We start from the raw sequence: 25,790 nt of genomic DNA on the forward strand, positions 1-25,790 counted from the left end.
CTTAAAATGGGACAGTTGCTGTGAGCTAGCTGCTCCCAGTCTTAGAGTCAGTTCCATAGTATCCTATTTGCTAATGCATTTCTGCTCAGTGGCTTCTTTCTAATCTAGAGCCTCTCTGGATCATTTGAACTGGAAATCTTTTTATATCATCTTCCTCCAGGAACCTGAAGGTAGCATACCTAATTCTCCTACCCCTCGTTTTATCCTTGCAACAACCCTGTGAGGAAGGTTAAGGTGTGAGTGGCTCAGGGAGCTTCATGACTGAGTGAAAACTTGAATTCTGGTCTTCCAGGCCTTAACCCAACACTAATCACTGCACCTTTCAAGTTGTGGCTCTCTCCTGCTTGGTGGGGGGAGCACAACAATCTCTACTCATTCCAGAATTGTGTCCCTCCCAGTGGCTGTTGATGGTGCCTTCCTAGGTTGTGAGCCCCTTGTGGGAAGGGAGGGAATCATCTTCTCATTCTTTCCCTACATAAATTGCTTTGAGAATGTTTTTGTTAGAAAAGTGCATGTAAATGTTCTAAATAATTCCTACATCATAGAGCCACCTAATGGCACAGCAGGGAAACAACTTGCCTAGCAAACAAGAGGTTGCTGGTTTGAATCCCCACTGGTATCTTTCCCAGACTATGGGAAACACCTATATCAGGCAGCAGTGATATAGGAAGATGCTGGAAGGTATCATCTCATACTGTGTGGGAGATGGCAATATTAAACCTCTCCTGTATTCTACCGAAGAAAACCACATGACTCTGTGGTCAACTCAGTGACCACTTGGTGGCACAGCTTTACCTTTACTGCATCACACTGGCCTTCTGTTTCTCATAGTCTACTACTTAAAGTCCTGGAAGACTGATATGTCACTCTGTTTTGAAATTGGTATCCTGCAACCTAAGTGTACTTTGGCATAACCTGTGTCTCTTGTCACAATCTCAAACATGTTTGTGGGTTTTATATTAGGAAAAGTTTCTAGTTTTTGCAATGGGAAGTCATAACTGTTCTGGGAATGTATTTCAAAGGTCACTACTAAGCAAGTTAAGCCAAGTACTCAACATCTAATTAATACAAATCACATGACTTTAAACATTTGACAATGAATGTAGGTAAACTGGTAAATCTGCTGATGTGCTACACTTCCTGTAATCCTGTGAATTATTTCCAGGAAACTGAGTGGTGTACAAGATGCAAAGTATTTTGGACTTGGAAGGCATCATGTAATTGAGCGTAACACTCCACCAATGGTAAGGTGTCAGCCACATTTATTATAGAAGTACTATGATTGTGGCTGACTATTTTTATGTGGTCATCCTTAGTCATCCTGTTCAAAGTAACTCCTGGGTGGAGAGCAAATTGTTCACCCTTTGCCTTAAAGCAAGGTAAAGTAAGCTTATTTATTTATTTATCTATCAAATTTGTGCACCGCCCCATACTTTCATCTCTGGGAAGTTAACAATAGCATAAAACAAGTTAAAAACATATACAAAAACTTAAAACAATTTAACAATTTAAAAATAAACCAGAAATTAAAACCTAAACAATTTAAAAATCTGAGAAAGCTTGGGTGAAGAGGTGGGTTTTCAAGTGCTTTTTAAAAATTGTCAGAGAAGTGTTGAGCTCTCAAAACATTTTTTTGAGAAGTGTTTATTTGGAACCTACCACCCTTTTGTTAACCTTCTGTTAAAGGTTCCTAGCCATTCATAGTGCCAAGTGGTGTTTGAAAAAGTGATGGCCAGAAACTTCTGCACCCTCTTCCTCCAATAACTTGGAGCAGTATATGCCTCTGAATAACCATTGCTGGTGAGCAATGACAGGAGTCGGCTATTGCCTTTGTATACTACTTGTGGGCTTCCCAGAGGTATTGGGTTGGGCGTGGCTCTGTTTTTGAGAGGTTTCAACCAGCACTGGACTCCCAGCCTGGCCTCTTTCTGCCTTTGCAAGCAGGGAGAAGCCATTTCAGCCATGCTAGGAGCCCAGGACTCACTGGATTTTACTTCCAAATGGGGCACGTAGCCCCGTTTGCTTACGCCATGCACCCTGCATCTGACATCAGACCTAGGGGTGTGGCTGGAGCGCCAGTAGTGGCCCCTGAAGCATAGCAGCCCAGGTTCTTTGAACCCATTCGGACAATGGACGATGGCATAGTGCCCCTGGTTGCCCTCTTCTGCACTTTTTCCAGTTCTACAATATACTCCTTAAGATATGGTAAACTGAACTGTATGCTATACTCCAAATGTGGCTACACTATAGATTTGCATAGTGTTATAATATTAGCATTTTTATTTTCAACCCCTTTCCTAATGATCCCTAGCATGGGGATATAACTATTATTATATCTAAATAATGATTACCATATGAGCTTTTAAGTTATACAGAACTCTTCCTCAAAATGCTTGATAAAGTATATTTTAAGGAAAACTGATGTTTTTAAGGGTGAGAACAGTTTTAAACCCTTTTTGTTTCTGCCTGTTAATTTCAGTCTTAAAATATGATGGAAGTCACTTGAAGATTTAAAATTAGGTTAGAGCTTTTTGAAATTATAGGCTTCTTTATGCTAATTATTGTTGGAGATGGCCTAGTTAATATCATAAATGAATAACTGAGGGAGGGAAGGGTGCCCCCTTGTTTGAAGGAGGGATTGATTAGACCACTCCTAAAGAAGCCTTCTTTGGATCCCTTAGTGGACAGTTACTGGCCAATCTCCAATCTCCCTTGATTGGGCAAGGTGATTGAGAGGGTGGTGGCCGACCAGCTCCAGGCAGTCTTGGAGGAAACTGATTATCTAGATCCATTTCAAACTGGCTTTAGGGCTGGCTATGAGGTTGAGACAGCCTTGGTTGGCCTGATGGATGACCTTTACTGGGGAATCGACAGAGGGAGTGTGACTCTGCTGGTTCTTCTGGATCTCTTGGCAGCATTCTATACCATCGACCATGGTGTCCTTCTGGATCACCTGGGGGAGTTGGGGATATGGGGCACTGCTTTGCAGTGGCTCCGTTCCTATCTCTCGGGTAGATTCCAGATGGTGGAGCTTGGTGACAGTTGCTCCTCAAAACGGGAGCTATTATATGGAGTCCCCCAGGGCTCCATTCTGTCACCAATGCTTTTTAATATCTACATGAGACCGCTAGGTGAGGTCATCAGGAGATTTGGTGCTGGGTGCTATCAGTATGCTGATGATACCCAAATCTACTTCTCCTTTTCATCTTCAGGAAATGGCACTCATTCTCTAAATGCCTGTCTACAGGCCATAATGGGCTGGAAGAGAGAGAACAAATTGAAGCTGAATCCAAGCAAGACGGAGGTGCTAATTGTGGGGGCTCAGAATCTGAGGGATGAGTTAGATCTCCCTGTGCTGGATGGGGTTATACTCCCCCAGAAGGAGCAGGTGTGCAGCTTGGGAGTACTCCTGGACCCAGGCCTCACCCTGGTATCTCAGGTGGAGGCCATGGCCAGGAGTGCTTTCTATCAGCTTTGGCTGATTCGACAGCTGCGTCCATTCCTCAGAGAGGATGACCTCAAAACAGTGGTGCATCAGCTGGTAACCTCCCGGCTTGACTACTGCAATGCGCTCTACGTGGGGCTGCCTTTGTATGTAGTCTGGAAACTTCAGTTAGTTCAGAATGCGGCAGCCAGGTTGGTCTCTGGGGGAACCCGGAGAGACAGAGGCGTATCTAGGGAAAATAGCGCTTAGGGCAAGCACTAAAATTGCGCCCCCTGTCCAAACATCTGACACCCATCATTCAGACAGCTTTACCATAATATCAACTCCAAAATACAAGTCAAGCTCATTAATCTTTTAATATTTCCAAAACTATTTAGCAGTGGACACAGCCAGACCAAAAAATGCTGGGAAACTACAAATTTCAGTATGCTGGGGCTCATGATATACCCAAATACTATGTGGAGGTGTACTTGGAAAACTAAACAGAAGTGCCTGTCTAATTCTCTACTATGCATTGTATCATAGCTATTACATAAGTTTTAAAAATAAATGGAGAATTTGACTTTTCCCAGATACTCTGAAAATAATTAAAGGATATGCAGAGTAAACTGTGTCACTACTTGGAATATATTCTAGTATTTCAGAAAGACATTTAAAATGAGAGAAAGAGAGCAAGAAACTCCCAGTGGGCCTTAATATTAAGGATTTCACACTGATTCAAAGACAAACTCACCATTAATAGCCATATTATTAAGACATCACATTTAACTCACTTATCACAAGAAGCAAAGTAAGAGCAAATGAATATAATCCTAGCTCATAAGCTTCAGCTCAGTATTCACAAGCCCTGATTCTCTGTACTTAGTGCCAAACTAAATATGCGTACAGTGACATATTATATTAAAAAAAATTACCGGCAGCCCCTTCAGGGGGGCTTCCTAAAGGCCATGTGTAGGGGGTCTGCAACTGTTTCCCCTCCCCTTGCTGGCCTCTAGGGCCTCTCAGGGACCATTTGAGTATGTGCGGTGGCCATTTTTCAAAATATTTTTTTAAAAAATGGTCACTGAAAACAAAATGGTCACCGTGCATGCTCAAATGGCCTCTGCAAGGCCTGGCATGGCCTAGGGCCTCACAGAGGCCATTTGAGCATGCATGGTGGCCATTTTGTTTTCAGTAGCCATTTTCAATTTTTAAAAAATTTTAAAGAATGGCGCCCCCCATCAAGTGGCGCCCGGGGCATGTGCCCTGCCTGCCCCACCCAAGATACGCCCCTGCGGAGAGACCATATTATGCCTGTTTTGAAACAGCTACACTGGCTGCCAATATGTTTCTGGGGAAAATACATAGTGCTGGTTATTACCTTTAAAGCCCTGAATGGCTTAGGTCCGAGTTATCTATGAGAGCGCCTTCTTTTACATGATCCCCACCGCACGTTAAGGTCATCTGAGTAGGTCCGTCTCCAGTTGCCACCAGTTCGTCTGCTGGTGATGCAGAGGTAGGCCTTCTCTGTAACTGCTCCTGGGCTATGGAATGCACTCCCGGCAGAAGTTCATAATTTGAGATCATTGCTGTCCTTCAAGAGAGCCCTTAAAACGTACTTATTTGGCCTGGCCTTCCAGAGTTTTAAATGATTGTTTTAAACTGTTTTAAACTGTTGCCCTGATTTTCAGGGCTTTTAGCTGTTTTATTGGTTTTATTGTGTTTTGATAGTTTGATTTTAATTGTTAATTTGTCTTAATTGTTTTTATCATGTTGTGAACCGCCCTGAGCCATTTTGGAAGGGCGGTATATAAATCTAATAAACAAACAAATACATAATTATGTGCACCTACAATCTGTTTATTAGCTGCAATTCAAGCTCCTGTTATATCTCACAAAGTTAGTCTTCAGTGCTGAAAACATTGCCCAATCTTGTCTTTAAAAATCCCAACAAAGCGTGGAGGTAGCTTTTCTCTTTTATCAAACTATTGTTGGCAGCTATTTAGGACATAGATTATATTTTTTGGAAGGGCTAAAACTGGTTTATTCAATTTCTTTCTGGCTTTTAGTTGTGGGAATAACTTTGAGAGTCAGATATTATGCTCTAGGCAAATTGCCATAACACAAGTTATTTATTTTTTCTAGTCACAGTGTCATCCTTAATTATCATTTTTCATTCCTCCTTTTCAGATCTTCATCTGGAATAAAAATGAATTAGAAAAGTGTTGCTTTTTCATGCGATATGGTTGGCAAGTTTATTGTTGTACACACTGTGCATTTGTATGGAGAAGCTGTACAGAAATGTTTAAAATAAGATTCTTACTCCATTGTTAAATGTGTAAAATCTTGACAGGGCCAAATTCACATTAAAAATAGAATACAGAGATTAATGTAAAATAGCTTGTCAATCATAATATGGTGACCGATTTTCCACACTATGTACAGATGTGTGAAATCTACATGTTGTCTGCAGTTTCCCAGATGTGGTGTGTTTAATGTTTATTCCCACACACTGAAATGCCTTCTGGAACGACATTTAAAGGTAAAGTGTGCGGTCAAGTCGATTTTAGTGGTGGCTTAATCCCTAGTACACATGGCTGCACCGGTTTGGCCAGGTTCTAATTTTAAATTCATGGTTTATTCAAGGCAGCTGTTAAACCCTGCCGAGAGACGCGCCTTCCAGTCTAGACACTGGCTGGGCAGAGGGGCGTGGTTGCTAGGGGCACCCAGTTGCCAAGGCGGCTGTCGCCACTGCCAGTTTCGCGAGGAGTCGGAGCGCGCGGCCAGGCTTGTTGCTAAGGGCGGTGTCGAGCGCGTCGCGTCGCCGGGAGGCGGTTCCCTTTGCGTTGTTAGGCGGAAGTCCACGCGGCCAGCGAGGGAAAGAAAGGGACCCGGATGCCGGGACCATGGAGTTCCCCTTCGATGTGGATGTGCTATTTGGAGAGCGGATCACGACGGTCGACCAGCACTTGCAGTCGTCGGGCCGCAAAGGAGCCGGCTTCGCCACGACCCACAGGTAATCACGACAACGGTGTGATCTTTCAACCCGGCCCCAGCTTCCAGCACGTCCGCGTGATTCTCTCCAACTATGGACAATAAAGGGGCGTTGCTAGCAACGGTATTTAAAAAGATTCGGGACCCGGCAGCACCAGCACAGGGCCTGGCTCGGGCCCCTGGTCCCCCCTCCCTATCTTGGTAATCGACTCGATCATGATCCTCCAAGAATAATTGGTTGGCTTTTAAAAAGTATGTTAATTAACCATTTCAAATGATCAAATAATCATAATATTAAAAACACACGCACGCAATAAGCATAACAATAAATGTATGCAATATTAGTGTTTTCTTGGTCAGTGTACTAGTATGCAGTATATGGGCACCAAATGAGAGAACCTGATCTTGTTGAGATTGGATCCCCGACCCGTAGAGTGCAATAGTTTAATTTCCCTTCTCCTTTGTATAATCACTTCTTGCAGTGATTTTCCTACTGCATTAGTATATTGCCTTTCTTTCCCTGCCACATAACCTTTTTTTAAAACAGAGTTTTGTGGAGGCGGACTAAACAATACTCTTTTCTTTTTTGTTTTGGTGGGGGGAGGAGTTATCCTCCACCTCCTGCGCTTCTACTGCTGCCTTCTCCATTGAGACCAGCAGCTGTGTTGCTGCTTGCCACGAGAGTTGCTGCCTGCTGCCACTCTCTTCACTGAGCCTGAAAGGCGGTATGCTGAAAGAGCTGGCCCCCAGTGCACCCACTTCCTCTCTCATGCCAAATGGGAAGGAGATCAGAAGAGGAAAGGGGAGAAGGATCTTTGCTCTGTCGCTCCCCTTTTCCATTAGCAGGCAGAACAGAGGCTCAGTGATGGAGGAGGCGGTGAGGGGGAGCACCAGTTGGACTGATTGATTGCTGTCAAGTCAGTGTCAACTCTTAGTGACCACACAGATACATTCTCTCCAGGAAGATCTGTCTTCAACTTGGCCTTTAAGATATCTCAGTGGTGCATTCATTGCTGTTGTAATCGAGTCCATTGGTTAGCAATGCTAAACCTGTTGGATTAGCACTCTTAATTCCAGTCCCCTTTCTATTGCCTCCTACTTCAAACAAGATTGGTGGTGGGTGGCGCAGAGGGGTAGGAAGGCAAGAGGTCTATAGCACCCAGCAAAACATTTGGGGTACATACCCCTTGTGCCCAGTGCCAACCAGCACTGATAGTAACTGCCACCTTATCTGTTGTCCCATAGCATCATGGACAATAGCTTTACCCGCATTTACACACAGGTGTCTATGTGGAATGCCCATGCCCCACTGGTTTTGCTAGTACTGGGCACAAAGTAGCAAGCAATGCTTATGGTATATGGGGATTCCCGTAATAAATATAAGTACCTGCACCTGCTTATTGTTTAACCAATGGATAGAGATTTCAACAGATCCGAGAAAGCTGAAGTGAGCCATGGAATTGTCAGGTGACGTTCAATATGTTGCCTTGATCTACCTTGTGGGGCTGCTATTAAAGATAAATACAATAAATACAGTAAAGTGTTTGGTCAAAAGTGCTTTGTAAATTGCAACAACCTGCATAGCAGGTTCCTTTCCCCCTCATTGTCAGTACACAGAGTAGAGCCCCCTCAGATGACCTCATCAAGCGGGCAGCAACCCTTGGGAGCCGGCGGCCCCTCAGGTATCCAGGGCCCAAACTGATCATCATATTGATGAACCCCTAATAAACATTAGGGTTCCTCAGAATACAGATTGAAAGTTATGGGTTTATCATGGCCAATAACTACTTCTCTAACCATGCATCCGTTAGTGGGTGCAGGGCCAGCCCTAGATAAATAGCATCCTAGGCGAGCAGTGCCTTTGGTGCCCACCCCCATGGTTAGTTTATTGCTGTTGTCAAGTTGTGGTGTCTGCACATGTTTGCAAAGCCTAGTAATGTAACAGGCCCTGCTGTTCCCAGGATTTCTTAGCAATGCCCATAAACAGGGCCCAGTACGACCTCTCAGTAACTTGCTGCCATTGCTCTCCTGCTACAATTCTGAAACCCCACTGAAGTTTCACTTTTGCACCTTCTTTTTCAGTCTTCATCCCTTTCTCCAGGTTTTTTTCCTCCGATTTTTTCCCCTAACTCTGTTCTCTCTCTCTCCCCCGCCCCCTCTCTGTAAGAGAGAAATTAGGCAGAGGAAGTTTTTTCCTCATTCAGCTTTTTCTTCTTCCTAGCTCTGCAAATAATACACTCACCAAACAGCGAGCCACCAAGCTCAGCTTGTTGCCCGCTTCAGATTGGTGCTCTGGGTGACAGCCCAGCTTGCCCATTCCAAGAACAGCTCTTGATTTGGAATTGCCTGGATGATGTGAAAGTTGGAATTGGCAAATGGGACTTGGACAGTCTCTTGTCCTTATAGTGACTTGACACAGTCCTGCTTTACTGCCAGAACCACTCTCTAAGTTGTGTTATGTGTCTGCTTTCAGAGTGCTGAGTCAACTCTAGTAACCTACTATGTCTTCTGCCCACCCCACTGCTATCACTGCAGAGATTAATGGGTTCATCTGGTAGTCCCATGTGACTGAGGAATCAGTTGTGATTCTGCTGGGAGGAGGGAGGGAAAGAACTGAGAGTCGGGATTCCTGGCTTTTGTCCCCATCTCTGCATCTATTCTTTTATCTCTTCCATCTCCAAAAGAGCCTTGGATGAAGTACAAAGTTCTCTCTCTTTCCCACCCTTTTATCCTTACAGCCACACTGTGAGGTAAATTAAGCTGAGGCGAGGTAAGCTCTATTCACCAGTGTTCTTTCTAATTTTTTTTATCTGTGCGCAGAATAAGTTTTGTTCTGGGAGGCAATATGAGGGCATTGTGTGCGCACATGGATTCAGAGTGGGGCCTTCCTGCTTTAACCTGAGTGGGATCCAAAATTAACTGAGTGGACATTAAAAAATGCATGAGCACACACACGCCTTAGAGGGAACACTGCTATTCACTTGTACAATCTGTGAACAGTGTTCACAGGCAAATTTCTACTCACAAGTACAGTTATTCAGATGTTATGTTGAACCTAGGAATCTCCCATCTGTACCAAGGCTCACTTGTAACATGAACTCAGGTACAGTTGTTCACACAAAAACCTATACAAGAGTACGGAACACAGGAACAACATAATGTCTGAATAGGGCAAGTACATGGTATTGATTGTGAAAGTGGTCTCTGTAGGTTTGTAAATGCTTCCAGGGATGATCTGTCATCCCTCTGTCTTCCTACCCCCACTGCTTGAGACAAAAGTCCCTAATACATTTTGAAACCCATTCCGAGCAAGGGGAGCCTGAATGGAAAAATGCCTAGCAACTGGGAAATGGTGGGGAAATGTCTAGCAACTACCCACATACTCACTCTTTCCTTCCTGATAACCTGCTTTCTATAGCGTTATTTTGATTGTGTCCAGCCCATCCTGACCCTTGTAGTGCGAATGACAGTAATCCATGTATCGGATTGGGTATATCAGAACACACAAAGCCAGTGTCTCTCTAACAGAGATTTCCAGATGTTGTTGACTACAATTCCCAGAATCCCCAGCCAAAGGCCACAGCAGCTGGGGATGCTGGGAGTTGTAGTCAACAAACCTGGGAATCCCTGTTAAAGGGAACAGTGCACAGAGCTGCCCGAGTCTGAGCATGGATTCATGCACTGTTTATATTTATTGACAGTGGCTCTCAGGCAAAGGTATTTTCCAGCCATGCCACCTTGTTTTTTTATCAGATCATTCTGATTCAAAATACACTTGAATATCTGTTTTGGTCTCTTCATGTCCAGGGTAGATCTTCAGCAGCAGCTCATGACGATCATAGATGAGATGGGCAAGGCCTCTGCCAAGGTAGGTCAAGGTTTGGGGTTAGAGGTTTTAAAGGGACAGGATGTTCTTTGGATTCTCTGGGAGAGCAGGAGGAAGTGGCAACACTACCTATTAGAGCTATATATACTTCAGGATAATCTGTTGGAGCTACAAGATATCCGTAGCCAGGTTGTATATTCCTAGTAAGGTTCCATTGGCCTCAGATAAATTGGATTACCTGGGAAGAGAGTAGGTCTTGTGTAGCAAGCATGAATTGTCCCCTTTGCTAAGCAGGGTCTACCTTGGTTTGCTTTCTCGGCTGGTGTAGGAGGTCACCCAACATGGGATTACATCCCTCCACGTGCTCCAGAAGGCAGGAAGTAGTCATACTTAGAAGATCCTTAAACCCTCTGCATGTGGGTGGATCCTCTCAGTTCTACTTCCTGCCTTCGCTCCAGAGGTAGCACTCGCTCTCAGCTCGCTTCTCCTTGATATAGCTTCCTTCTTATTCCTACCGTCAACCTTGTTCCCTCGGCTCTTTCTTGTCCTTCTAGTTTTCTTCCTCCTCTCACCTTTAAAAAAAAAAAAAAGCTTTCAATCTTTTTCTCCCTGCCTCTCCCTCCCTTCCTCTCCCCTCCCTGCTTCTTGGGCGAGCGCCTCTATCGAATGGCTTCCAGAAAGGGAGTAGGTCTCCTCGCGAGGAGGGAATCCGCAGCACGCCAGCGTTCTTTCCCGCCCAAACGGGGCGTTGTAGCAGAGGAGGATGGCGTGTTGACCACCAGGGGGAGCCGCTCCGCAATATCTGAACCGCAGCGTTCCCCTCATCTTCATGGCAGCCGGGATCTGGATGCTCGCGCTCAGGCCGGGCACGACGATCCCCGCACCCCGCTCTCGGCCAGAAAGAAGAAGAAGAGGCGGCGATCCCACAGGGAGCGTTCCCCATCCTCCGTTGGGCGCCAGCGGGCTTCACAGCCTCCCACGGACGCGAGACCTGTTCTGGAGGCGGCTGCTACTCCTCCGCCCCACCTCTCGCCGGCGGCCGCCCGTTCGGCTCAGCAAGTCGAGGGCGAGCCCAGTTTTGAGCGCCTTGGATCCCCTCCTCCAATCGGGGACGATAGCAGCGCTGAAACGCAGGCTGCACGAGCGGCAGCAGGGGCGACTCTCGGACCAACATCCGGCAGCCAGGAGCAACTGCAGTCCGGACTGGAGGTGGTGAGAGTGGGACCTTCGAGGGGGAGCGGGGAAGAGCTTAGTTACCCCCCTCCCCGGGATCGGCAGGGCTCCCCCCGGCTGGGCGAGCAGCTGACTGGGGCCAATGTTGAACTTAGCTCTGCAGCTTTGAAGGGCCTTATTGAGGAGGCAGTGTTAAAGACAGTTACTGCTGCTCTTCAGAAGCGCCCCCCTTCAAAGTCCTCTAGGAGACGGAGGGCTAGGTCCCCCTCCTCCTCCTCCTCTTCCTCCTCCTCTTCGGGTGATGGGTCCCCCACCCGTAAGCGCCTTCGGCGCGCCTTGAGAACCAAGCCCTATTCTGGCCCTTGGGACCGCCATTCCTCCGCTGTTTCGGGGGAGGAGTCCCCTGATGTGTACCGGCCCGACCCTCCTCCAGTCTCTGGCCTTGAGGGCGAGGAAGTCTCTCTCTCATCCTCATGCGAGGAGGGGGAGCTCCCCCAGGGAAGGGAGCAAGGATCCAACTATCAGAGGCTGTCCCTATTGGAAGAGGCACAACCCGTCATCAACCAGTCCCTTTTGGCCCTGGGCCTTAAGCCTGTATCTCCCCAGGAGCCGGACGCCTTTTCTAAGGGTTCGCTTGTGCTTCCTCAGTCAAAAGTTCCCCAACACAGGGCTATTATGCCTGAGGGTTTTACTGCCTCCATCAAGGAGGAATGGGAGGCCTTGTCATCCGCCAAGCGTGCCACAGCCTCGGCTGCTAGGCTCTATAATTTTGAGGATGACACCATTCAGCTCTTAAAGCCCCCCCTCACTGACGCTCCCTTTGGGGCTCTTCTTAGTGGGGTGGTGGTCCCTAAGGATGGGGATTCTACATTTAAGGACCCTGCCGATAAAAAGGCGGAGGCTGCCCTTCGTAGGGCGCACGAATCTGCAGCCATGGCCATTCGGGCTGACACTACGGCATCCCTCGTGTCTAGGGCTTCGGTCCTGTGGCTGGATGAACTCCTTAATGACCCCCGGCGGATCAGGCTAAGATGCGCAAGAAGCTGCTACGCCTTCAGAAGGCCGCCGCCTTAGCTGCTGATGCCACGTTTGACAGCGTGCGTTTTTCCGCTAGAGCCATAGGTGCCGGCATTTCAGCCAGGCGTAATATATGGCTGAAGTATTGGAAGGTGGACAATACGTCCAAGTCCAACCTCGCAGCGGTCCCTTATACAGGAGGCAAGCTCTTTGGCGATGAAGCCCTAAAGGAGGTATTAGTTGAAACCAAAGACAAAAAGAAGGTGCTCCCCGCGGCGCCCCGTAAGGAGGATAAGGGCTCCTCTCGTAGGTCTCCCCAGGCGAATAGGGGTTTCAGACCTCAGTTCAGACAAAGGGAATCCTTTCGCCCCTTTAGGTCCCAGTGGGGTAGGACCCGGGCCCAGGGTAGACAGGGTTCCTCCTATCAGGGCCGCCAGCCCTTCCCTCCCCAGGGTAGGGGTGCCAAGCAGCACTCCTGACAATCAGGGCATCAGGGTGGGGGCTCGCCTCTTGGAATTCTTGCCCGCCTGGAAAGACTCCATCTCAGATCGGTGGGTCCTCTCCATCATCGCCCAGGGCTACGAAATCGAACTCACAAGGACTCCAAGAGACAGGTTCCTGATCACTCCTACGTCAAAGAACCCCGTCAAGCACAAGGGCCTATTGCAGGCCATTCAACACCTCCTGGACTTAGGGGCGGTGGAACTGGTGCCCCGGTCCCAGAGGGGAGCGGGGATTTACTCTATCATTTTCACCGTTCCAAAAAAGGACGGCTCGGCCAGGGCGGTTCTAAACCTGCGCCCAGTCAACAAGTACGTGGTAAAAAAGCGCTTCCGGATGGAGACCCTAACCACCATTGCAGAAGCCCTTCAAGCCGGGGACTTCTTAGCGTCCATAGATCTCCAGGACGCATATCTGCATGTCCCTATCCACCCCCGCAGCCGTCCACTTCTGAGATTCTGTTACAAGGGGCGTCATTACCAGTATCGGGCCTTACCCTTCGGCCTGTCCTCGGCGCCTCGCGTTTTTACCAAGGTACTGAGCCCCCTGGTGGCCACCCTACGTATGGAGGGAGTCCACCTTTATTGCTATTTGGACGATCTGATGATCAGGGCAAGATCAGCGGAGGAGGTGGAGTTAGCTCTAACCAGGACAGTGTCTCTTCTGCAGGCCCACGGTTTTCTGATCAACAAGGGCAAGAGCCACCTCGTTCCGGCCACACGTCTCCGTCACCTGGGAGTGGTCATAGACACTTCCGCCGGCAGGCTTTTCCTTCCCCAGGACAGGAGGGAGGTCCTCATCTCTCTGGTGCGGGAGGTCCTTCGTCGTCCTTCCTCCAGCATCCTGAAACTGGCGCGTCTCCTGGGCCTCATGGTGGCGGCAATGGACTCAGTCCCCTGGGCGAGGTTCCACCTACGCCAACTCCAATGGGTGTTGCTCCCCTTTCAACACAGGATTGCTGCCAAGCGGGACAGGTGGATTCAGCCGGAGGTCCGTCTGCGGCAGTCTTTAGTTTGGTGGACCCAGAAAGAGAACCTTCTGCGAGGGAAACCTTTCCTAGAGCCAGCCCGGGTACTGGTGACAACGGACGCCAGCCTCTCTGGCTGGGGGGCTCACTGCCTCAACAAAACAGCGCAAGGTCTCTGGTCCAGAGAGGAGGCTCGCCACAGCATAAACTGGCTCGAGCTGCGGGCGGTCTTCCTAGCCCTACAGGCTTTTCTCCCAATGGTGGTGGGCCAGCATGTGTTGATCCGCACGGACAACGTGTCTACAAAGGCACACATCAACAGGCAAGGGGGGACGAGGTCGAGGTCCCTTCACCTTCAGGCGGTGGAACTCCTCTCTTGGGCGGAGACGAATCTCCTTTCCATTCTGGCTCATCATGTCAGCGGAAAGTCCAACGTTCAAGCCGACTGGCTGAGCAGGCAGCAGATACACCCGGCCGAGTGGAGTCTTCATCCGTCAGTCTTTCACTGGGTGACCCAGATCCTGGGCTCCCCGCTAGTAGACCTGTTTGCCACCCCTCAGAATTCCAAGCTGCCCAGATTCTTCTCTCGTTTTCCGACTCGGGGAGCGGAGGCGTCGGACGCACTTTCGGTGCAGTGGCCACGGTCTCTACTGTACGCTTTCCCCCCGTTTCCCCTTCTCTCCCGTTGCCTGAGGAAGCTGCGAACGTCGGGGGCCACACTCATCCTTATAGCGCCGTACTGGCCCAGAAGACTGTGGTTCTCCGAGATAGTAGACCTAGCGGTAGAAGGGCCCTTCAGGCTACCGTCGCGCTCAGATCTGTTGCAGCAGGGTCCAGTGTTCCACCCGGACCCGGATTGGTTACAACTGACTGCTTGGAAGTTGAAAGGTCGTTGTTAAGGAAGGAACGTCTGTCAGACAGCGTCATCCAGACTATCCTAGCCTCTCGTAAGCCTTCAACCAATAAGATCTATCAATCCACCTGGCGGTCTTTCCTGCGCTGGGCTGCCAGGCGCTCCTTGCAGATCAGGGAATGCAAGCTTCGAGATCTTCTGGATTTCCTTCAGGATGGCCTGACGTTGGGTCTAAAGCCTAACACTTTGAAGAGACAGGCGGCTTGTCTGGTGCAGATGCTATTTCCCCAACGCAACTCCTTCCAAGCCAGGCACCCCCTACTGCGAAAGTTTCTGAGGGGTGCAACCCACCTGTCCCCTCCAGTGTGTCATCGTTTTCCATCTTGGGATCTCCACATAGTTCTGAGGGGTATGCAGTTCCCACCTTTTGAGCCTCTCCGTTCGGTGTCCTTACAATTGCTCTCCTGGAAGGTGGCCTTCCTTATCGCCATTACTTCAGCTAGGAGGGTGTCGGAACTTCAAGCTCTATCGGTCAAGAGCAACCTCTGCATTTTCTCCAAGGACTCTGTGAGATTGATCCCGGACCCGTCATTCATTCCTAAGGTGAACTCGTCATTTCACAGGTCCGCCGACATCTATCTTCCATCTTTTTGCCCGGACCCAAAGCATCGGGCGGAGAAGGAGTGGCATCGCCTGGATGTCCGCCGGGCGTTACGGATTTACCTAGACAGGACGGAGGCCTTCCGAAAGTCTGATGCACTATTCGTGGCGTTTAAGGAGGCGAAACGTGGGTCCAAGGTGTCTTCCTCCATCATTGCTAGATGGGTGCGGTCATGTATCCTGGAGTCATACAAGGCACAGAATCTACCGCCGCCAGGCCATGTCACGGCGCACTCTACCAGATCGGCGGCTACATCGGCCGCACTGTCGTCTCCAGCCTCCTTGGATGAGATTTGCAAGGCGGCAACGTGGTCTTCACCATTCACGTTTTCAAGGCATTATAAGCTGGATGACCATGAGGCTTCCAGGGCTGCTTTTGGGCGGAGGGTTCTCCAGAGGGTCCTTCCTTCCCAGTGATTTTCTTCTGCCTTTTTTCTGTCCCGCCCGTGGTGGGTGCTTTGGCATCTCCCATGTTGGGTGACCTCCTACACCAGCCGAGAAAGGTACATTGGTACTCACCGTGAAGGTGTCTTCTGGCTGGTGTAGAAGAGGTCACCCAAGGCCCACCCGGGTAGTTCTTCTGAGTCTGAGTTCTTTGTTGGGTCCTTTGCGGCCTCGTAGTTCTGTTGTGTGTGTTGCTGCTCTTGGTGTTTTTTCTGTATGGGTGTCTCTGAAGCTTGAGCTGTTCTAGGTACTGAGAGGATCCACCCACATGCAGAGGGTTTAAGGATCTTCTAAGTATGACTACTTCCTGCCTTCTGGAGCACGTGGAGGGATGTAATCCCATGTTGGGTGACCTCTTCTACACCAGCCAGAAGACACCTTCACGGTGAGTACCAATGTACCTTTTGAATGGGAGACTACATGAGTCAGCACTGTAAGATATTTCCCTTGGGATGGGACTGCTTTGGGAAGAGCACCTGCCTGCTTGCATGCAAAAGGTTCCAGGTTCCCTCCCTGGCATCTCCAACTAAGATAGGGCTGAGAGATTCTCCTGCCTGCAACATTGGAGAAGCTGCTGCCAATCTGTGTAGACCAGGGGTTCTCAACGTTGGGTCCCCAGATGTTACTGGACTTCAACTCCCATAATCCCCAGCCTCAGTGGCCTTTGGCTGGGGATTATGGGAGTTGAAGTCCAATAACATTTGGGGACCCAACGTTGAGAAACCCTGGTGTAGACAATACTGAGTTAGATGGACCAATGGTCTGAGTTGATATAAGGCAGCGTCCTATGTTCCTATGAATGGGGACAAAGCAGATGAGGGGCGGTATATAGCTATGTGTACCCATCATGCTTGCTTGTCTAATGATGGATTTGCACCCTGAAAATTGTATTTATATATATAAAATATACACAGACATGTGCTGTGTATATGTAAATGACAAAACAAAGATCACTGTGAAACCTTTTTAGTCAGATGTTTTGGCTTTCACCTTTCTTGATAACACAAAAGTTGTGATTTAAACTTTTATTTTAATTTTATTTATTTTTACATTTATATCCCGCTCTTCCTCCAAGGAGCCCAGAGCGTTGTGCTACATACTTAAGTTTCTCCTCACAACAACCCTGTGAAGTAGGTTAGGCTGAGAGAGAAGTGACTGGCTCAGAGTCACCCAGCTAGTATCATGGCTGAATGGGGATTTGAACTGGATCTCCCCGGTCCTAGTCCAGCACTCTAACCACTACAAAAATGCTGAGGGTAATAGAGCTCTCAGCAGAGTGGCTCTTGCAAGAGAATTACACCACCAAAACTGAGGCCATGAGGAGTTAAGACCCTAACAGTCTATATTATTTATTTATTATTATTTATTTATTGAATTTATATACCGCCTAATATAGAAATCTCTAAGCGGTGTCTTCTGTAGGGCCAGAAATTCTCTCCTCCTTCTAATATCCTTAGATTAGATAGATTCTCTGTGGGAAATATTTCCAAGTTGGAAAAGTTGTGGCCATTTGGACTAAAATGTTTAGCAGTGGATTGTTCAAGCTTCGCTGCTGTAATTGCTGACTTGTGATTTCTAAGTAATGTGAGAAGGACTGTTGTGGTTTTTATGATGTACTGAATCTGGGGTCCTTGCAAGAATTAAAAAAACATTTTAGCAGTTCTGCTTTTGAAGGTGACAGTTTCCCTAAGGTAAGTGAAACAACTGGCTTCACAATTATGTGGTCTGGGACGGATGAGTGGTTTTATTTTGGCTTTCACAAACAGTGTAGATTAGGAGACTGGCAATGATAGGAGGCTTACTGATGGCTTTATAAATGAGTAGCTCTCCTTACTAGTCAGCTAATAGTTGGAAGATCCTGGATTGATATCAAACACAAAAAGGGTACAGTGTATTTATAAAAACCAATAAGGAGAAAGTTCCAGTGTCAGCAGTAAGGCTGACTTGGATTCACAAATGAGGCCTGCATAATTTGTGATCCACCAAACTGAATGCAGCCCATTGGCCATGCAAGGTGCTTCACAGGCCACAATACAAATTTCTCTGTTTTTTGCAGCCCCAGGAAGCCAGCATCGCCCAATCTGAATCCGTGGTAGCCTGCCATACATACCTTTGGTGCTGTGTGATTCACAAGTTGTGCAGGCCTGGGATACATGATGCCTTTTGGTAAAGGTGTGCAGTTTGGCTCAAAGGGCGCAAGAAAGTAGACAGAGGGTTTTTTCCCTCTGCAAAGAGGATAAGCTTAGATTCAGACATGAGTTTGTTCAGTTGAACTTCCAGCTTTACTGTTCTTCTTTCCCCGACTTGATGGAACTCAGATCTTTTTTTTTGGTTGTTGTTTCAGGCCCAGAATCTGCCAACTCCAATCACCAGCGCCTCACGGATGCAAACCAACCGCCATGTTCTCTACATCCTGAAGGACAGCGAAGCAAAGATGTGAATGCATTTGCATAAAGGGGTTGGGTTCCTAAGCCACCTCTGTGGGGAATATCTGGAGTGCAGCAGGGAAAGGCTCTTAAGGAGGATCTGAGCAGATCAGTCAGTGGCAGCTTCAGACCCTTTTGCTTGCCCTGGGACATTAGTGCATTTAGGCTGTAATTGCCAGTCATCCTCATTAGTACTCAAATTGGCCACAGTTACTGTGTGTGTGTGTGTGTGTGTTTATGAGAGTTGAATCTTGCTTTTCCATTTCAGTTAGAAACACTCAAGGTGGCTAACACCAGAACAAAAATTTAAAAACTCAGAATGAAAACAAGAAACAGTTAAAACAAGCAGATGCGAACAGGAGGAGGAAGCTGCAATCAGATACAGACAGGGAGCCATTTAAGATAGAAACAAACCCCAGACAGGTCAGAAGCCTACCAAGACTTTTTAGAAGTCCTTCCATTGGTGACAATGGAAGATAGTTAGGGAGGAGGCCAAATAGGTTTTCTGGGGCAGGGAGTTTTACAGTCTCGGTTCTTCAACAGAATAAGGTTGCATGTCCCTGCCAACCACAGATCACTGGCTATTCCTCACTCAAAACTTAGACTCTTGGAATAGTACAAATGTTCCTAATTTGAATTACTTATTCTGATTGTAGAATCTTAGAGGGGGGAAATTAGTGTTTGTGTATATGTGCACACGTGCTCTGTTGTTATCTCTTGCCACTGCTGCTCATCTGGTCTTCATAGTTTATCTGTGCTCTGAACCGGATCTCTGATTTTAATTCTATGCACCATTGCTCCATCAATTTCTCTTAAAAGATCAGGCCTGTAAACATGTATGTAGATGTTTCACAGAGAATGAATTATCCCTAGGTATTTGTAGAGCTCCTTTGCTTCAGTGGGTCTCTGTTATTCCTTCGCTTACTAATGTTTTGTTTCCCCCTGCTTTATCTTTCCCAGGGCTGGGAAGGGGGCTGTGATTGGCTTCCTCAAGGTTGGATACAAGAAACTCTTTGTACTGGTAAGATGCACTTGAAAACTGCCTTTGTAGGCAGAGGCGTTGTCTCTGGTTCAAGGGGATTCTTGGTTACCCAAAACAGTATTGACGATGGCATCCTCTTGGCGATTTGTGCAAGTTCCATTTCTGTACTGGCAGTGTGGTCTTGTCATAAGACAAGTTGGACATTTGCCCAGAGGTTGAGTCTCTAACATCAGGAATGTGGCTGTGTGTGTGTGTGTGTGTGTGTGTGTGTGTGTGTGTGTGTGTGTGTGTAAGATGAGATGGGTGGAGATGGAAAGAATGGGGTAGTAAGGACAGTACAAACTCTAGAACTATGAGGACCCCTGATGGGAGAAAACAGTTCTGGATCATTGTTCAGGATATCAAGATACCTTTCACATTAAGGCTCAGAAATTGGTAACTATCCAGTGAGAGAAACAATAAATAAATAAAATAAAATCCAGACCAAATCATCGTAAGGGGCAGTTAAGAGAGTTATTTTAATAAGAAAGAGGAATACAACCCTAATTGAAATTGCATTGAAATGTGGAATGAGAAGTAATAGAAAGAGATGGATAAATACTGCAATATGTTTATACTGGCGTTCTTATGCTGGAGTGAGGACTACTTCAAGTGATATTGGTTGCCATAGAGAGGCCAATGAAATCTGCCTCTGTATTGCAGCTTCTCCAAGTTAGTGAGTGGCTGTTGGAAATGCTGCCATAATTGTTTTCATGAATTGTTGTATCTTATGCTGTATGTGGTGATTGTTCTATTTGGGTTTTTTCCAATTGTAAGCTGCGTTTAGGGCCTAGGCAGTAAGATTAGGAGGCTTGAGTGGTGTGGAAGTAAATGTTGGAAGAAACAATTGCTTGGCTTCACAGTGAATGTGACTGAACTGTATAAAAGGGAAAGGATATCTGGAAGAAAGGCAGATCTTTAAAAAGAATATAAAAAATAGCCAAGAGTCTTGAGGAATCTTAACGTCTTCACAAATGTATTATCGCATAAGATTGTGTGTGCTCGATTCCCTTAAAAAAGATTATGGGCATGGTGGGACTGTTTATTTACAGCAGGGCCACACAACGTTAGCCCTCCTGCAGATGTTGTCCTACAGCTCCCATCATCCCTGTCTGTTTGGCACTGAGGCTGGGGATGATGGGAATTGTGGTCCAAGAACAGCTGGAGGGCTGAAGTTGTGTAGCCCTGATTTACAGGATTGTATGCTCTGGATATAATTGCGGTTTCCATGGGGCTTAGATAAAGCAGTGTTTGGCAACGTGTGTGTGTGTGTGTGTCCGTACATTCCCCTGATCTAGGCAGAGGATCTGATAACTGGAGCTTGGAGGCGGTGTTCCTCTTGGACTAGAAGACAGAGTAATAAGTGGCTATGATTGAACTCTTATTGATCTGCAGGTGGGCAGGGTCTCCTGTCCTACGTGCTCAGTTTTGCACCTAGATTTGCATCTCACCATCTCCCTCCTTCTCATTCAGGACCGCCACGGAGCTCACAACGAAGTGGAACCCCTGTGTGTCCTGGACTTCTACATTCACGAGTCTCTCCAGAGGCACGGCTATGGCAAGGAGCTCTTTCACTACATGTTGCAGGTTTGGCTCTTTGGTTGTGCCCCGAGGTGTTAAATCCAGGAAGAGCCATCCAATTGGAGATCCCAGTTGGAATCAAACCACCGTATTAGAACTGTGCCGCTTACAAAATGGGAAGGCTCCACATATACTGTCGGTGTAGCTAATCAGATATTTAGGGAGATTTTTCATGACTTCAAATATGGGGATCAGTTGTAGTACTTCTGGGGTGCTTGAACTGTATGGAATCTTTGCAGATGGTTCTACCATGGGCACTTTGTTGTTGTTGTTCAGTTGGCCTGGCTGATGTGTGATGGTGGTGGTGTGTGAGCCCTTTTACATCTGAAAAGGCCTCAGCTAGTGTTTTTCCGCTGTGGATTGCCTTGCCGTCTAACTAGTTCATGAGCGTATGCCTCAGCTATTTTAAAGACCCTGAGCTTCACCAGTTAAGGGAGGAAGAGCTTGGCAGCTACTTAGGCCAGTTCACTACTCAGTTGTTTCCAGTTTGAGGAACCTGTTGGCAGGTGCTAAGCAACTGCTAAGTCTTCCTCCACAGGCTGCCTTTACTCACTCCTGAGAGAACAACTCATAAAATTAGGAAACTGGAACACCCCCCCCCCACTGGTCAAAGCATCTTTCTCCCTTCAGGGCTCATAGAAACTTGTCACTGGTTCTACAATTGTTGCTTTAGGGAGAACTATATTTTGCCTCAAATCCTGAGTTGAAAGTTGTAGATGCCAATCTATCTTTACCTGTGTCTTCCCTGCCCCCTCAGCGCGAGCGAGTACAGCCCCACCAGCTGGCAGTGGATCGCCCTTCTGAGAAACTCCTGTGCTTTCTACGGAAACACTATAACCTCATTGACACTATCCCCCAGGTGAGTCATCTGTTCCATGATGGAGTAAGCCTACTCTTCACGTTGCAGCTTGTCAGCTGAGGTAGCCTATGCGCAGTTGCTGCTCTTTTAACCAGGGCAATGATTCCACCTTCTGGCAGCTAATGAAATACTCAGGGCACTGGAATGTGAGCCCATTAACTCTAAAGTTCTGATTTTGAGGCATAGTGACTGATGTGAATGACTTTAGAGGAGGTGGAAATAAAGGGGCTTAGTGGATGCTATGCAGACAATATAGGATAAAGTGGGATAATAATTCTGTGACCAGAACTTCCTCCAAGGATCTCTGAGCAGCTTACACACCGTTCAGGTGTCCTCTCATCTAGGCAGGTTACAGAGCCAGACCTGCTTAGCTTCATCAGCAGAGTTGGATTGTGACTTCAGACCATCCTCTGGGCCACCACTTGCTGAATATGAGTTTGAGCTGAATATGCTAAGAGGAATTACCCAAACTTGGCCCATGCAAGCAGTCACACAAACAAATGCACCATGAATTGGGCATATGTGACTATGGCTGGCAACAGTTCCTGATGGTTAGCCAAAGCTTTGTACAAGAGACATGTAGAAGGTTGCAATCTACAGCATGCAGCAGATTCTGTCTTGCCTTTCCCCCTGGAGAAGAGCTTGTGCTCAAAATGCACTGGGAATTTTTGGGGTTCTTAAACTTTGGGTGCCTGTTTGAATCTGGTCTCCCCTTCTTGTGGCATCCTTCTGCTGCATTTACACATGACATCTGCTCGTGTAAATGTATCCATAAGATGTCAGTATTGCTTCCTGAAAAATCCCACAGAGCATAAACCAAGTCATAGAAACAGGTGGTCTTACAAAACTTAAAGGTAGGAAGAATAGTGTTTTCACACTACTATTGCTGAGATGCTCAAGTTCACTAGCAGTTTAGGCTGAAGCACTATGCTTCAGCCTAAAAGTAAAAGTAGCCTGGCTAAAATGGTCAAAGAAGAAAAGCCTTATGCTGAAATAAAAATTCCCACATTTTAACTTCCATTTGAGAGGCTGTAAGGAGCCAGTCTAGCTCAACAGTATCTACCTTGGGTAGCAGCAGCTGTCTTTCAGTGAGAAGTCTCTTTCAGTCCTGCTACTTGAAATTGCTTGACTGGAGATGCTGAGGCTTGAACCTAGAACCTTGTACATGCAAAACATGTGCTCTGCCCTGAGCTATAGGCCCTTTCTATAAAAGGGAGTGTGTCTGTCCAGTGAGCAGGATGAAGCAGATGTATTTTTTAAAATTTATTTAGAATTTTATACAGTATGCAGCTTTTCAGCAAAAAGTTGACAAAGCAGTTTACACACACAGAAATTGAGAGTTGGGGGGTAAGGTTGTATGAAAAGAAGTTCACAAATTTCTCTTTTTCTTTCCTCCCCTCCCTCCCTCCCTCCTTTTTTTTTTTTTTTTTTTTTGAGGGGAGAGGGAGGGACACCAGCAACAGCCCCTGGAGGGATGTCATTCTGGGCTGAATAGGGACAGTTGCTCTCTCTCTGCTGGATCGGAGAGCGCCGTCACTTTAAAAGGTGCCTCTTTCCCCAGTAAGCTGTGAAAAGAAAAAATGTTGCTTCCTCTATTGTAGGGAGTTCTACAAATATGCTTCACAGAAGTTTGGAACAGTGATATGGGTTTTCTGGTTTATTGAAAATCTTATTTCTCTCTTCAGGTGAACAACTTTGTGATTTTTCAGGGCTTTTTCAGCCACCCGCATGGTGAGTCAGTGGCATAAATGTTCCTTGCCTGGTTGAGTTATATCTGTATGGAATCGTATGGTTATGTGGAGGATGCTTTAGGTGTAGGCATAGGGACATATTACAAATAGCCTTTTCAGCATATATTGAGAGAAAGAGACAGACACACACACGGCTTGCAGTTTGCAAGCATGTATCCTGTATTGCAAACTCCAGACATACTGTGTGTAAAAGTATCCGAAAAAACTGCCGAAGTTTGTTCGAACCCTAACCCTACCCCCACACTCATGCTAAGCCTCATGCTTACCCTAACCCATGGTTTTACAATGTGAGTGGTTTTCCCCACACTCTCCAGGAACATAACACATGTTTCTGGGTTTTCCTTTTTTTTTTTTTTTTTGGTAGTCTGGGTGAGGTCTGGAATCTACCTGCAAAAATGGCATGTTTCTGTCTTTTGTGGTTCTTCTCAGTCAGGGAGTGAGGCATAGCAGCTTTATATTATAGATACACATAATACAGGAGTAGTAATAGGTATTTTTTAGGCCTGAAGTTTTAGAGTACACAGGATGTTGAAGCTTGACCATTTTATGTTTCCAATATCTTCTGATTTCTTAGAATTTAGTAGGCCCTACCCATATGTGCCTCCCCCCCCCCGATGAGGCTTAGAAGTCTGTGAAGAACTGAATATTGAGCACTGCAGGATTCCAAACTCTGTGCCAGAGCCCCATTTCTTTTTGATTTGATTTGATTTGATTTGTATACCACCCTTCCAAAAAAGGCTCAGGGCGGTTTACACAGAGAAATAATAAATAAATCTAAGAAGATGGGTCCCTGTCCCCAAAGGGCTCACAATCAAAAAAGAAACATAAGATAGACACCAGCAACAGTCACTGGAGGTACTGTGCTGAGGGGGGATAGGGCCAGTTACTCTCGCCCTGCTAAATAAAGAGAATCACCACGTTAAAAGCTGCCTCTTTGCCAGGTTATCAGGGGTTTTTTGTATGATATACACATAGCACTGACATTTATCCTAGCACATGCTGATCATGAGACTTTGTTGAGATCAAAGTGGGAAACTATAAGATGGTTTTATGCTACATCTATAATGAATGAAGCAGCTAAATTCAAACCCTTAGACAATATACGGTTTAAGGCAAAATAAACCGAGTTTCCAAGTGCTGGAGGGTTTCATTGGTAGAGATAGTTGACAAGTCACCTGTTTTTTATACATATACACACACACACATGATCTGTAGAGAAACCAAAGTATGTATGGTTAAAACATGTTAATCAAGTTGTTAGTCCTCATGTTTCAGAGATGTGTGCAGATGTTCTGACAATTACTACATGGGCAGAAAAAAGAGACGAAGTCCAAATCCACTGTTTTCTTTGGTCTCATGATTTTAATAAGCCCCCATCCGAAGATGTGCTTTCCTCTCCATGAACTTAGATTTTGAACTTAGATTTGAAGACAAGTTTATTATAAGTACACCACATGGACTGGCTGTGCTAGGCATTTGAAAATGGCATGGTAGTTCTTCTAATTGAATGCAACTGATCAGTGTGTGTCCTCTGGCTAATAAGAGGTTTCCAGCATTATTCTTGGAATTTGCTGAATTGCCTAGTTATGGTTATGCTCATGAAGATCTTTCAAGAATTGGGGGATTCTTTATACCATGTGCCTTAAGACTTAATTCATGAAATCATGTTTTTCTCTTCTGGATTCATTCAGAAAAACACACTCTGGTTTTATCGTTTTGCTTACTCATAGTATTTAGAATTGCCATTATTCTCAGCTTTGGGTGTCCATAAAATTTAAGCTCTTAAAATACAAGCTCCTGAAAATGTTTAAGCTGTCTCATCTCTCTCAACAGCTCCAGTGAGAAAGCTACCTCCAAAACGTCATGAAGAGGAGATAAAACCCTATTCCTCATCAGATCGAGAGTGTAAGAGATGTTTCTTTTGGACTGGGAAATAGATTTGAGCAATTCCCTTTTAGAGGGAACATGGGCTAACAGGTCTGCAAATGGAGGAAACTGGTTATGTAGGTGGGAAAAGGCAGCTATTTTCTTCTTGCTACAAAAGGATGGTGGGTAATAAGAGCTCCTGTTGCTGACTTCATAAGGCAGAGACATGTATAAAATGTTTCCTTGTTCTGTGATACCCACTCCAATTTGGTCACTTGCTCCTGCCTAGAAAAGGGTGGTTGCCTGGTTTAAGGGAGCCTGTTGGTATGAATGTGCACGAACCTGTTCTGAGGCCCTTTTATGGGCCTCCGAACAGGTTTGAACACTGGCCAGTTCCAAGAGTTCAGCAGTGGGGGTGTAATAACTT

General features: G+C 46.5%; 1 protein-coding gene and 1 long non-coding RNA gene across 6 annotated transcripts in view; one reads left to right on the top strand and one right to left on the bottom strand.

Annotated features, from left to right (window-relative positions):
* Positions 1–6,308: 6,308 nt before the first annotated feature.
* The window catches only part of ATAT1 (alpha tubulin acetyltransferase 1), a 46,952-nt gene continuing 27,470 nt past the window's right edge, over positions 6,309–25,790 (top strand). For all 5 annotated transcript variants that reach the window (XM_053294400.1, XM_053294401.1, XM_053294403.1 and 2 more), the window contains exons 1-8: positions 6,309–6,440; positions 10,226–10,286; positions 18,204–18,295; positions 19,246–19,306; positions 20,780–20,893; positions 21,645–21,746; positions 23,432–23,477; positions 25,331–25,402. In XM_053294400.1, the coding sequence (XP_053150375.1) occupies positions 6,331–6,440; positions 10,226–10,286; positions 18,204–18,295; positions 19,246–19,306; positions 20,780–20,893; positions 21,645–21,746; positions 23,432–23,477; positions 25,331–25,402 (658 nt within the window). In that variant the 5' untranslated portion in view covers positions 6,309–6,330. The remainder of the gene's footprint in view (positions 6,441–10,225; positions 10,287–18,203; positions 18,296–19,245; positions 19,307–20,779; positions 20,894–21,644; positions 21,747–23,431; positions 23,478–25,330; positions 25,403–25,790) is intronic.
* LOC128344383 (uncharacterized) lies at positions 6,402–11,251 on the bottom strand. The gene is made up of 3 exons (XR_008315827.1): positions 10,760–11,251; positions 7,806–7,926; positions 6,402–6,510 (listed from the first exon to the last, which is right to left on the bottom strand). It is a non-coding gene; the product is annotated as an uncharacterized LOC128344383 (long non-coding RNA).

Source organism: Hemicordylus capensis, chromosome 2, assembly GCF_027244095.1.
Source record: "Hemicordylus capensis ecotype Gifberg chromosome 2, rHemCap1.1.pri, whole genome shotgun sequence".
Classification (NCBI taxonomy): Eukaryota; Metazoa; Chordata; class Lepidosauria; order Squamata; family Cordylidae; genus Hemicordylus; species Hemicordylus capensis.